The 13,486-nt window shown below is 40.2% G+C and overlaps 1 protein-coding gene across 2 annotated transcripts in view; it reads left to right on the forward strand.

Annotated features, from left to right (window-relative positions):
* The window catches only part of ALCAM (activated leukocyte cell adhesion molecule), a 122,933-nt gene that overhangs the window by 87,018 nt on the left and 22,429 nt on the right, over positions 1-13,486 (forward strand). For both annotated transcript variants that reach the window (XM_051638378.1, XM_051638387.1), the window contains exons 3-6: positions 1,820-2,039; positions 6,089-6,153; positions 6,582-6,669; positions 7,519-7,701. In XM_051638378.1, coding sequence (XP_051494338.1) covers positions 1,820-2,039; positions 6,089-6,153; positions 6,582-6,669; positions 7,519-7,701 — 556 coding nt within the window. The remainder of the gene's footprint in view (positions 1-1,819; positions 2,040-6,088; positions 6,154-6,581; positions 6,670-7,518; positions 7,702-13,486) is intronic.

A 13,486-nucleotide genomic window follows, 5' to 3' on the forward strand; every position in this document is an offset into this window, starting at 1 on the left:
TTTGCCCAGGCCCTTAATCAGTGAAGAACCCTCCTTGTCCTTTGTCTCAACCCATGAGCTTTGTCCTCCTCATCCCAGAGTGTGTGTGTGCGTGCGGGGAGAGTCGAGTGAGTCGCCATGGGGCTGTTCCTCTGTTGTCGTGTTGGGCCCAAACCGTGACATTGTTGGCAAGCCAGGCAGGAGAGAAACAAGAAACCCACGACAATTCTGCTGACTTTCTTGGGAAGAAGTTGATCTGTATGAAGATGCAAGGCTATTTTGACAAAAAAGGAAATGTATTGTCTCTTTCCAGTGCTTTGATTGTTCATCTCAGACAAGTGCTAAGCAGCAAATGGAGATGTTATAGCTTCTTCTAAACGGAAAGGGACATGAAACCTAAGGTGCAGAGAAGTCCTTCCAATTGCTATAGTACAAAATTCTTGACACAGCCCACACTGATACCTATTGTCCTAGGGCAGCTTCCTTGTTTTCAGCAGGGGGAGGGTTGGTTTAGGGGTTTTTTGATGAGGTGATTATTTCATTGGAAGAAGGAACTCGGTTTCCTGTGCTGGTGCCTTGTCAGTAGCAATTCAGGTTGCTGGTGGGAGCTTGGGGGCACTGGGAGACATGCACCATGACAGGAGCAGGTGTTGCTCCTTTTGGTTTCTACCTGCGTGTGCCCGTGCCCTGGGTAGGCTTATGGACTTAAGAGCCCATTTGCACTTACCAGCTAGCTTTGCATGTATTGAGTCAAGGCAAAGCTTGCTTTCCTGTGTGGCACACATCTAGAGTACTCCAAGAGTTAAAAGTGGGAGAGGGAGAAGGACTCTAAGGGAGTTTAAACTTAATGTTAGCTGTTGTCTCCTGCTCCCTGCCTGGCTCTGACACCACTCATCTCTTGTCACAGCATCATCATGCTTTTGTGGCCTCTGCAGTCAAGCTGAGGTATTGTGCTGGGAACACTACTTGCATCAGTGCCGCAAGGTGCAAGGGATAAAAGGGAGTGAAAACCTCAGCCCCCAGCACAATGCTGAAAGTAGAGTCAGCCTTTCACCTCACTGTCTTTAAAGGCAGAGAGTGTCCCTGCTCTGTGTGTGTGTGTGTAGGAGGGAGGAAAATTAAATTGTGCAGAACTCGGCCTGTAACTTTGTCTCTCAGAAAAATAAATTTTTGATACGGTAGGTTTGTGCAAGGCTGACAACTTTGTGTTCCTTCTTAGGATGGCAGCTACCTACTGATTGATATAAGGAGCGTGTCTAGAAAATTATATTTTGCAAATTATCTTGAGATGCATAAATAACAATATTTGATTGTATGTATATTGCCATACCACAGGCTCTTGAGTCCTTTAAAAACAGAGGGGGGAAAAAAAGCTAAAAACTAATTTAGAATAAAATAGGCAGTTGTGCCTGATTAAATCCTGCATTTGGAATGAAGTCTGACTATCCCAGACAAACAGTATGAATATGTAAAACCATCATGAAAAAAAGGAAACTGAAGCTTTTGAGCCTAGCTCACGAGTGCTTCTATTTCAAACACACTTTCATACAGACAGAAGCAGGTGGTGCCAGAACCACCAGCCTTCATCAGAGAAAGCCCTATGCTATGCTGAGATTGAGCCAAAGGATTGAAATTATTTCTAGTGCCATGATTCTCGATGTGTACCATGGCAGTCTTAAACCACTGAGTTTCTTGTTTGTACAGCAGAAGTTAATTAGGAGAAATGCCATCTGATGCAGATTTCAAATTTTTTAAATTACAGGTTTGTACCAATTGCAGATCGTCAGGAACTTCTAATGAGTGTTTATGCAAAATAGAGGTGTTTTTCCTTTTATTACAGGAAATGCCAAATGGTTCTCCAGTATTTATTGCCTTCAGATCATCAACAAAAAAAAATGTACAGTATGATGATGTACCAGACTACAAAGACAGGTTGAGTCTCTCAGAAAACTATACATTAACCATCAAGAATGCAAGAATCAGTGATGAAAAGAGATTTGTATGCATGCTAGTTACAGAAGATGATGTTTCTGAAGAGCCAACGATAGTCAAAGTCTTCAGTAAGTAATCTGGTTGCTACTACTGTTAACATTCATCAAGATTTGAATTGTAAATTATGAAAACTTTTGTTTAAGGGAAAGATTAAAGCTAGGAAAGTAACTCTGGCTGTGTAAATTACAAAGACTAGCAAATTTCTGGAGCTTTCAAGAATGTAATCTACTGGTGGCATTTACGTAACAGGACTGCCTGCACTTGCAGTTTATTCATGATAAGTGCTGGCTCAAAGAGAATTTTAGGCTTTGATAATGACTCACTTATGTGATGTCATTTGGCCTTGGAAACGAAAAATGTAATATTAGCACTGGTTATTTTCCATTTGTTCTCTGAGAGAATTTTTCTGCAGGAGGGAAGTGTTAACTGTGTGCGGTCTGCAGGGTGAAATCAGCGGAGAGGTTTGAATCAGCTCTGAGCAGCTAGTGTGCAATGGTATGAACTGTGAATGAGCAAGGAAGAGTTTGGCAATTGAGCTGATAGCCCCAAATGCTTATTTTTTCCCCTCCTGAACTTTCAGGAGGAAGCAGTTCTGCTTTAGAGCACAGCAAAGTTTATTAGTGTTTGGTAGCACTACAAACCAATTGCACAGCTGATCCACAGTGTGAATCCCGTGCTCTGAGGCACAGTCCTGCTCTGAGCTTGCACAAGAGTGTGGACAAACCTGGCCTCTTCCTGGTGCTGATTCAGAGCAGACATGTAATCTCTCAGACTCTGACTCAGCTTGTGGAGGCTGCCTGTTACTGCTTTAAAGGGGTGGAGGCCCGCTGGGGTAAGGTTAATGTTTGTAAATGCTGCCCTGTGAATGCAGTGGGTATCTTCCTCAGCTTCATGTTTTTACGTGGCTTTTTTTGGCCATTGTTGCTCTTCAGATGGAGATTTACACAGTCTGAGTAAGTCCCTGTTGTAGGAACGTGTTGCTCACAAGGATGGGCGGTTTCAAACAGATCACACTTCTGCTTTGAAAAAATGTTAATCCTTTTTTGGAGGGGCACCCTTACTCGTCTTTCAGGCAGAAGGTGTTAGGGAGTTATCAGTTGTGTCTAGGCACAAGTTTCTCAGTGGCATAAATGAGTTTGAAGCTTGATTAGTAGTCAACATAATTCCTCTACCTTGTTTCACTTTGCATTTGACTACAAGAAAAATCGAATTAATGACAACAGGGAGGAGTGTGCTCAGAGCAGGCTTAGTAAATACAGCACTTCAAAGGAAATGGTAAAGAATTATTATGTTTACTTATCGCACAGCAGTAAATATGTAGATGAGACAGTAGTATATGGTAAAACTAAATGCTAGCTGCTTGAATTACTGTGTACTGTACAAAATATTAACACAATGCTAACTCAGCCATGGAGCACAGATTGTATGTTTCATTGTATATATTAATACTAATAGAGAAAGCTTCTATTTACTAACGAAGATAAGAATAGGGGATTCCATGCATGTAACGTGGCTAACTTAGCACTGCAAGAAAAAAATACCTTTGCAGTTTTTCATTCTGAGGTCACAACTTGAGTTAAGGTTCTCTTAACCTTTCTTTGCATTTGACTTCCTTGAGTCTGGGGTTTGGGGTTTCATTTTTTGTTATTGCTTGCTCACTTGCTTGCTTGTTCAAATGAAGAAAGAGTAGCCTGCAAGCTTAATTTATTTAACCAGTGGACTTTCTAACTTGTTGAATCTCAGATACCGAGATAGGTTACAGCAGTGCAAAACCCTGTAAACCAAAAATCTTGTGTACCCGAAACTCAGCTGTATCCTAGAAGTCATGACTGAAGCTGGCTTTCACTGGAGCTTGTCACGTCCTCTGCTGTACTAACTGATTATCTCAGAACTAACGAGCTGAAATGGCTCATTGCACAGGTACCACCTGCTAGTTGCACTGACTGGACTTCTCAAACAAGCTTTGCCAGCTTTCCAGATGGATCCTGTCAACATCTTCTTTCTGGAATTAAATGGCCAGTTTCCAAAGCAAAGCAGCCCAGCGGACATGAACTGCTGTCCTGCTACACCAATGCTTGGCTTTTGCAGACAGTGAAATCTCTTCCTCCCTATTACAGGACCTATATAATATAGAGTTGCTAAGTACCCTGGCAAGCTCTTAAGCTGAGAGATAAGCAGTGTGCTGAAGTTACAAACCCACCAAAGTGGGCACTGCTGCTGCCAAGTTTAAAATTTCTTCTCGCTTCAGACGCTGAGCTAGTGAATGCCAAATTAGTCTTTATAGTGAATTACCTTGGTGCACAGGCAGCTGTGAGGATCTGGCAGCAGAAATTCCCTTGCAGAGGCTGCTCTGAGAGAGCAGGTGGTTGCATCTCAACTGGAGCTCCTGTTTTGTCAGGAGAGCACTCTAAATAGGGACAGCCACAGAGGAAGGGGTCCTTTCCTTGGTAGGAGCATTGTGGTGGGGGGTCCGAAGCACAGAGGAGGTCTTCTCAAGCCAGTCTTGGAGGAGATGAGAGATGAAAGGAAGCAAAGCTGAGAAAGGGGTTGTGGTTTGGTCAGCTGGTGACTGTGACAGGCAGCCAGCTATGCCTGTTCATGGGACCCAAAATTCTGAACCAGAAAGCCTGTTAATGGTCTTTTAAAACCTCATTTTCCTGAAATGTTTTGTCCTTGACAGGCTTTCACAGAAAATAGGTTAACTCTTTTCCTTTAAACCTTACAAAAGAGAAATAAACATGTACATATATTTAAATAAAAAAATCTTTATTAGCCCTTTGAAGAAATTGTGGTGATTTTGGTGTATAGCTTTGACTGTCTCTTCTGTTTGTTTTTTGGTTTTGTCACAAGAAAACTTGTTTGAAAATGTTAAATGAACAGCTTCATTTGTTGTCTTTCATTTCCTTTTTGAGCTGTTCCTGTTCCATCCTGGCATAGTCTCCCAGTCAAAGGATATCTTTGCATTTGTGTACACACAAACACATGTGCACACATGTATGCACACGCACGGAGACTGAATTATTGTGGAAATATGTAGGCTTGCCAGCTTTGTGACAGCAGGAACAGTACACCTGCCCATCAGTAACTTCGTCAGTGTGTTGGGATCATTTGGTGTGAAAGATAGTGTGAAATTCCTTTTGGACTGAGATTACTGACATGCATACATTATTTTATAGGGAGCTTCATTTGGGAAACATTCTATAAGTTGGCATGGTTAAGGATGTTTCAGTAGGTCAACATACATAGTATGTATGCTTACTTAAGCAGTATATCTTAGGGTGCACAGCCGTTCTTCTTCTGTATAAACAAATATTTAGTTTTTATCTCCTCACTCTTCCCCTTTTCTGTTAAAATCATGGGGAAAACTGTCTTTTGGAGATGAAAATTTGCATTCCAGGCTTCAGGCCAAACAGTTTTAACAGACAAGTTATATATTCTCTAGAAAGTATTTTTTTATGATGGAAACTCTGATAGATTCTCCACTTTGGCAAGATAAGAGGTCCATCTACCATAATAAAAGTAAATAAGAAGACATATTGGCACTGGCATAAAAGTTTATTTTTTTTAAGAGAGTCATAACTAACTCAGAATCAGTTAAAGTAATTACACTTATCTCTATAATCTGAATTTCTTAAATGTAACAATCCCAGTTAGGAAAAATAAACATTAGAAGAATCAGTAGGTTGCATTTGTTCCTTTATAATGTGACAGCTTAGCTACAGTAATATCCACAGTAAAGCTGCTCTTCTGTTGCTATAGTTTCTGTACCACTGGTTCCTTCTCCAGCATGTGTATCATATAAATCAGATAGATTAGATCAGGTTCTCTCCTCCCAGGTGCTGAAAGAGTTTGCCTGGCTAGAATATAAATTGTCAGAGTAAGTGGAATTCATTATGGAAAGTATGACAAATTTTAGGGTGATGGTTTTTCCTTTTCAATCCATTTGCTAGTACCGAAGTAGAAGTATCTGACTTTATCTTAATGGCAAAGCATAGGTAAGACTATACCAGGCCAGATTGTTCTACTTAGTTTTGAAGTTCATGTATCTTGTAGTAACTTTTTGGTTTTCAAACAGCTGTTGCTCCCTTCACTAGTACCTTTATCCTATTTGTTTTAGAACAACCCTCACAACCAGAAATCTTACATCAAGCAGACTTCTTAGAAACAGAGAAGCTACAAATGGTAAGAGCAGCTTTCTCCCTCAAAGTTATGTGCCTGACGGCTGCCTGAAGTCCTTTTACAATCACGATGGTGAGAGGTGATAGATTGAGGCTCAGAGGGGGTGCATGCGTGCACACGTGCCAATGAGAGATGCTGGTCTATAGCCAGGCTCAGTGCCGAGCAGTTCCCTATCCACTCCTATTAACCCTGCCTGGTGCTGCAAGCAAGCAGGGATTGTGCTGATCTCAGACCCACCTCTGACCCTTCTTCCAAATTGCACTTAAGCTTCACTGATGGGATTTGTCCTATTTAAAAAAAAAAAAAAAAAGGTGCAGGCTAAGCAGTTGAACTTTCTAGAGATGTTTACTCAAAGCAGCATAAGCAAAAATAGGTTTATATTAAATGATAGTAGAGAAAAAAACAGTGACTAATTCCTATCTGTTTTGCAGCTCGGGGAGTGTGTTGCAAGAGACAGTTATCCCGAAGGCAATGTTACGTGGTACAAAAATGGGAGAGTTTTGCAGCCCGTGGAAGATGGTATGTTTCAGTAATGGCCAGTGTCCCTGAATCCACAGAGAGAGCAGGCATGAAGAACTGTGTTTATAGGAGTTGCTCTACTTTAGTCTCATGCATTGTACTTTTGAGAAAACTACTCATTTGGAAAGGTGAAACTGGAAGGAAACTTGTTGGCCTTTCAGAGCACCCAAGCTACACCATATAATCTTTCTCTTTCAGTTACAGCTTTAAAGCCACATCATAGGGAGGAGGGTTGCCTTTGTTAATGATATTGCAAAGCTATTCTTGAGCCTATGTAGCTAGTAGAAACCTGTATCTAATCCCAGCTTCTTATAAGGTATTAACTGTCTCAATTTCACACCACCAAGGTTGTGGTTTGAAGCATGTAGATCATTGTTGTCTCATACAGGTATTTATCTTGCAGGATATTTAGGAAGAACTTTTTCCCCCCCCTCCCTTTCAACTTTGATTTTGACATGTTGATCAGACCACAAGATTTTACCTTCCATAAAATAGAGAATGCTTACAAAATTACATTATAAATGTGATTCCAAAAATTGTTTTCACCAGCACTTTTGAGGCCTTCTTTCTCTCTTACAAATTAGGCTGAGATTTGTATTGAAAAAATCCACCAGTTTGCAATAAGTTTTATGTTTGGATTTACAGTGTACAGTATGTTAGGAGTATGTTGTTGATAAACTGTTCCTGGTATATATCAGTTGCAATACTAGAGGAAAACTCTTTGTATAGTTGGGTAATTTGTTACTTGCATGTTTGCAGCCTGGTAACACATACAGAGCAAGAAACAATATATAGGAAAAAGACTGCAAATTCTGTCTGTGTGACACTGAAACAGTATTTCCTTTTCAGTTGTGGTCATAAATTTGCAAAAGCTTGTGAACAAATCAACTGGACTCTTTACCATGACATCATCCCTTCAGTACGTGCCAACGAAGGAAGATGCAAATGCCAAGTTTTCTTGCATTGTGACCTATTATGGACCATCTGGCCAGAAGACATTACAGTCTGACCCAGTTGTCTTCGATGTTCACTGTAAGTTATTAAAAAGCATCTGTTGCTGTTTGAGGTCTGCCTGGGGGGAAAAAGCAAAATCGAAGACTGTTTACAAAATTACAGAGACATTACTGCTTAGTTTTCAAGATGGTTTCTTCAAAGGTGATATGCAGCATGATGGTCCAAATACATTGTGTAATTTTTACTTAATTTACCTGAAATTCCTTCCTTCCCTCCCTCCCTCCCTCCCTGTAGAATATCAAGATTGTGTTGACAAGAGGGAAGTGGATAACCAAAAAAAGTTACAGTGAAGTGGGCTTTTCAGAATTTTAACAGAAGTTAGAGTGGTTAATTAGTCTCTGTGCCCCTTAAACTATGAAATAAATACACAACACAGTTTTTAGTATACTCAAATATTTTTCATTTTTGCAGAGTCAGCAAAATAACTAAAGTTGGCAGACTACCTTGCACAGAATACAGTAGCTTTTTAGTGCTGCAAGATGCTGACTTTTTACATTTAAATAGTATTACTTGAATATTGGTTGGCTTCAAGTAGAGAATTTGTGTACATCATGACTTCCAGCTGGCCTAAGTCCTAAAGGAACTTCCTTACTCTGTTACTGACCCATGTGGAAATTGTAATTCTCCTTTGAATAAACAAAACAGGCAGTTGGCAAGGAAAGTCAGAGGCGGTGGTAGCGGTTAAAAAGAGGGAAGAGGCATTTCAAAGTCTTGTAAAATGACGCTTCTAAAGGACTGTGGAAGACAGCAGGTAGTAGGAGAATGAAGAGGAACAGGAGATAAACAAGATGTCCAGTCAAGTGTTACCGTTTATCGAGGATGGGAGTGGAAGGAAGGTCTTAAGGTCGTTTAAAGGATCACTGACAAAGATATTAGTAAAAGGTGATTTAAATACAAATTTAGAAAAGTGTGACTGAACACAATTCAATGGCAAGGTTCACTCTATTACTTACTATGTTGAAAGGGATGTGTAGAGGTTGGAATTGGATGGGAGTGATTTAAATGGGGGTCAGGTTAAATTATTTATACAGGGATAGGAGTGATTGAGTCAGGATCAGGTTGGAGTGATTTGCTCAGGGATCAGGGAAGAGAATGAGGAAGGCCCTCCCATTGAGTCATGAAGTTCTATGTGGACCTCCTTGCTTTCTAAACTCCTCAGAGAGTGGGTACAGCTGAATGCATTCCTAGTCACAGACTTGGTCAATGGTTTACAAATAAGAGGTTTTAGTGTAGGGATTTCAGTGTAGTGCTTCAGCACAGTATTATGGGTCTGGCGTGATTTGGAATAACAGCAAATTGAGGTTGACTGACACTATTATAACAAATTAAAGTTGGATTATATGATTTTCTAGTAATACTTAATCAATAAACAACCGTTAATCAAATACAGTGGTTCAATTAAATATATAACGGTTTCTCAACAAAGTTGCTCACACACGCACATGAAATAGAGTTTAACCTATGTTAAGATGTTCAATTTTGGTATCTTATGATTGTTGAACTGTATGAAGAGAAGTTGCAGTGAAATACTCCTCCAGTTGATCTACATGATCAATTACAATAACTCAATCTATTTGCTGCAAAATGAAAAGTAGTGGACTACTCACTCTTTTTCATTGGATGGACCAGCTTCCTTTGTGAGACATAGGGTAACACTCTGCTGAGAACCTGGAAAGCACTAAAGGACCTCTTTTCAGGATCAATGTTTATAGAGTCACAAGATGACTGACTTTGGTCAGTAGTCCTCCACTGTGGCCACAATTCGAGTCAGATGATCCTTGTTGACTTTCAGAGTGGTCTTGTGATCCAAGCAGGAGAGGTCTCATACCTTTTCCAGGGAACAGCAGTTCCAGGTGCAATTAGGGAGTGTCTGATTGCCACAAATCACTGTATTTGCACTAAAACAAACAAGAAGGTACACAGTTGTTTCAACTCACTGCTCCAGTAGGCAAGGTCGGAAGATGCCAGACTGTCTCAGCCTACTGCACTTGCAGTTGAAACAAGAACAATGCTGGGCCTTCCACCCTTGTGACTAAAGCAAGAACAGTATTGGCTGGTGATGACACAGCAGTGTGGCTCAGTGAGTGAGGGGTCTGCACCACCACAGCTTTCTGTACACTTTGGGTAATACCTCAGCTTATAAAAGAAAAGTCCCTGTTTTGGAAATGATGGGGTCTAAGTATATAGGCCAGCCATCTAATAGGATCTTAGTATACATTGTGTAACAACTCTGTAATCCAGTTGAATACAAATAAAATTAGTAAGGCATTGGATTTCCCTACTTAGCACATGTGCTCTGTTGCCTTGAAAATGAAAGGCATAGGCTTGAAGTGGCAGGGTGTGTTCTACCTAGATGATTAGTTTCTTCTTCACAGGTGAAGTTTGTTGAGACAGAGCAGGTGATCAGATTTGACCTTGGTCAAATGAAACCTTGGAGCTCCTTGTTTTCACTTGGAGAAGCTAGAGTAAACTAAGGCCTTCTTTTCACCAGCTGTTTCTCCAAGGATGACCAGCCAGCAGAACTAATGGAGAAGAAAATCTCTTGGACAGTCAACTGTCATCCTTGGAAATAATATAGAGGTTTCAAGCCTGCAGACACCTAGTCTATCACCTATAAAGCTAGAGGGTTGTTTTAGTTTTAAATTTGGGTACCGGATTTCACTGGGCTTTTCTTTCTATGATCTGTGGAGCCCCATTGCTGTGAATAACTCCTGCTGTGTATGGCAGATGTGCACCGGGAAGAAGTCTAACGACCAGAAAGCACTTGTTGCTGTTACTTGCCAAGAGGTACTTTGCTGTCATAATTTCCCAGTTACTTTCATGCATTAGGCTACTTCACCTGTTGAGGTGAAGCTCTTGCAGATTTCTGTGATGCATGCACTATATGCACTTGCCATTAACCACTACCCAGCGTGAAGGAAAAAGAAACCTGCACAGCACTGTGGAATAGCCACTGTGCCAGATAGCACAGATGCTCCATATTAAAGATTTAATATTTGCTAAACTAGCTCGTTTAGTGTCTAGTAACACACAGTTTAATTAAGATAGTTCTTCCTCCAGGGATAGGCAGTTCTGCTAATAAGCCAACAGTGGGAGGCAGGCACACCCTTCAGTACTGAAGAGACTTCGAGTATGAACTTAGGCTTTAGGAGGATGGAGTTATCCAGTTTGCTTTCTGAGTATTTTTATTTACTGTAACTTCAGTTGCTTACTCTGCTCAGATGCATGTCCAAATGAATTTCTGAAGCTTGCTATTAATAGATGTCTAAAGCTTCAACAGATGGATTTCTTCACTGATGTTAGTTGATGATAATGTCATGTCTGATTTGGTTTTCTTTTTTAATTTAGTTCAGGGATCCTAATTAGTTTATTTCTCAATACATGGGATTTTTTAATGAGTCAAATGTAAGACAGATGAAAAAAAAATCAGACTCCAAAGCTCAAAAATTGAAGTCTTTCAGTCTAATTTTTTTTCATAATAACCGTTGAAACGATCATGTTATGCATCTCTGAAGCAAGTAGAAAAAAATAATAAAGGAGACCTGTTGTCCAATCTGATATCTAGTGGGATTCCTTGCAACTTTGCCACTTATAAAGAAATAGGGAGAGCATGCTGGAAAGTACACCTACATGAGATTTTTTTAAAGAAATACCTATTCAGTCAGGATCTAAGAAATGTTTTACTATTTGGTTTTTATTTTAGATCTGGGTTAGTGCAATCTCTAGTACTTAAGTGTTTAATAGCTAGTTGACACCCTGGAAGCAGCCAGCCACTGTAACTTCGTAAGAGAAGAAAAATAAATTTGCTCCTGCCGAGTTGGGTACTAGTTGGAAATGGATAACTTAGCTTGCTAGCAGAAGTTATCAGCTCTGGTTTGCAGTTGTAGCAAGCAGGCTACCAAAAGTAACTTGAGTAATGCAAAAGAAGTCTTGGAGCTGGACAGTTAGATAACATCTCAGATATCTAAATTATCTAGATTCCAGTTACATTGGGTTTTGCTCGTCGTGAATCAGTGTAAAAAGATAATGTTTGTCAGGCAGACTTTCCAGTCACACCCTGATGTTAAGCATCTGTCTTGGTATGGATAAATTTAACATAACAGATTAGAGTCAAAGTAACTTTCTACTCGTGCTGCTTCCAGTGTTGGTGTTTTCCTTGAAATTACCCTATTGTGGCCATGGTGGGTCTGGGATAGCAGAATTCATGTACTAAAAAACTGCCTTTTGGTGCTGGCTCCTAAAATTTTGCCCTTGCAGAGAGCAGTCTCAGATTTATAGAAGCCCAGGGTAAGATGGGCCAAGCCAGGTATATGTGCCACTGAGAAGCAAGATACACCTTCACCAGGCTGCTGCTGTTTATCAGTGAAAGCAGGAGAACAAATCACTCATGCAAAGCAGCAATCAGCCTTGCATTGAACACTGTGTCTTCCTGTCGTCAGGTTGTGTCTTCCTCGGAAGGGTGACCTCTTCACATTAAGAGAACAATTTAATTAGGCTTTTACTGTCTACTTCTGTAGATATTTTTTTTCCACAGTTAGAGAATGAAATAAAAATTTGCTCTGATTGCAGTAAATAGAAGGATAAGATTCCTACAGGAAAAACCGGGGGTTTGCAAGAATGTCATTCTTGTTCAAGTGTATCAATTTTTAATCCAGTTCATCTCTGTGGGAAAGCTTGTTCCACATTAAAGTCCTAAAGTCTTTCTAATTATAAATCATCCTTTTTCAGTTTTGAGACAAAGACTAAGCAATTCCAGCATATATGGTATATTTAGACATGCCTTATGATAACTTTTTTATTTTGGTCACCTCCATGTACACTTGACAGAGGGAGAAACAAGTTCCTGCACGGGTTAGCTCACCAGACAGCCCCTGAAATAGGGGGTTTGGCCCAGCAGCTGCCAAGAGATGTGTATGTGATTCCTGGTTAGCTACTTCATCACATCTGTTGTATTCCACAGTAGCAACAATGCTGGACTTCCCTTTCCTAAGCAGCTAAAATTGTGCTTCAGCTCTGCAGGTACAGAGATGGAAGCTGTTTGGATGTAGAAGGGAGCTGAGGCTATTGCATCTGAAGGAGAGACGGCTGTAGCTTGTTGAAGCCCAGTTCCCCTCCTCCTACAATCAGGAGTGAGAGGCTGTGTTAGGGATATCAGTCATCGAGAGACCACAGCAATATGTGGCTCCTGTTATTGAGAAGTCCCATAGCAGCAGAGATGATGAATGCCTGAAGGGTCAGAAGGGCTGTAGAGCACACGCTTCACTAAACACCCAAAATCAACTGTCAGGCAAGCGGTTCTCTGCTGTGTAGATATTTTTTTATAGTGTCTAATATAAAGTGCACTGTACTGTGTCTTAATGCAAGACTGGCATCTTTGGTAAAATTTTATTTATTCATTGAAATTTAAACAGTGAGAGTTATCTGCCTATATTATTTCTTTTAAATTTGTTCATTTTACTTCATTTCTGAAAAACTATATTTAGTCTTCCACTTAGAAGGAACAGCATATATTAAAGTATACTCTTGTCTTTGCCTTTAAAAAATTACCAGAGTAAAAGCTAAGTTATAGTTCAACTTCACTGAACATGACAGAAACATGTTACATTTACAGTTCTGTTGACTATGTTAAGGGTCCTATTATGTTCATCAAATTTATCTTTCTGAAAGCCTGTAGTGATCAGCATATAGAATAGGCTGAACATATTTTAGTTCATATTTCTTTCTTTTTAATGCAGGAGGGCTATTGTCTAGTACTAATACAAGGCACCAAGAGCTGCAGTTGTTTTTCTCATTGCTGCAGTCC

The sequence above is a fragment of the Apus apus genome, chromosome 1 (assembly GCF_020740795.1).
Source record: "Apus apus isolate bApuApu2 chromosome 1, bApuApu2.pri.cur, whole genome shotgun sequence".
NCBI classification, from domain to species: Eukaryota; Metazoa; Chordata; class Aves; order Apodiformes; family Apodidae; genus Apus; species Apus apus.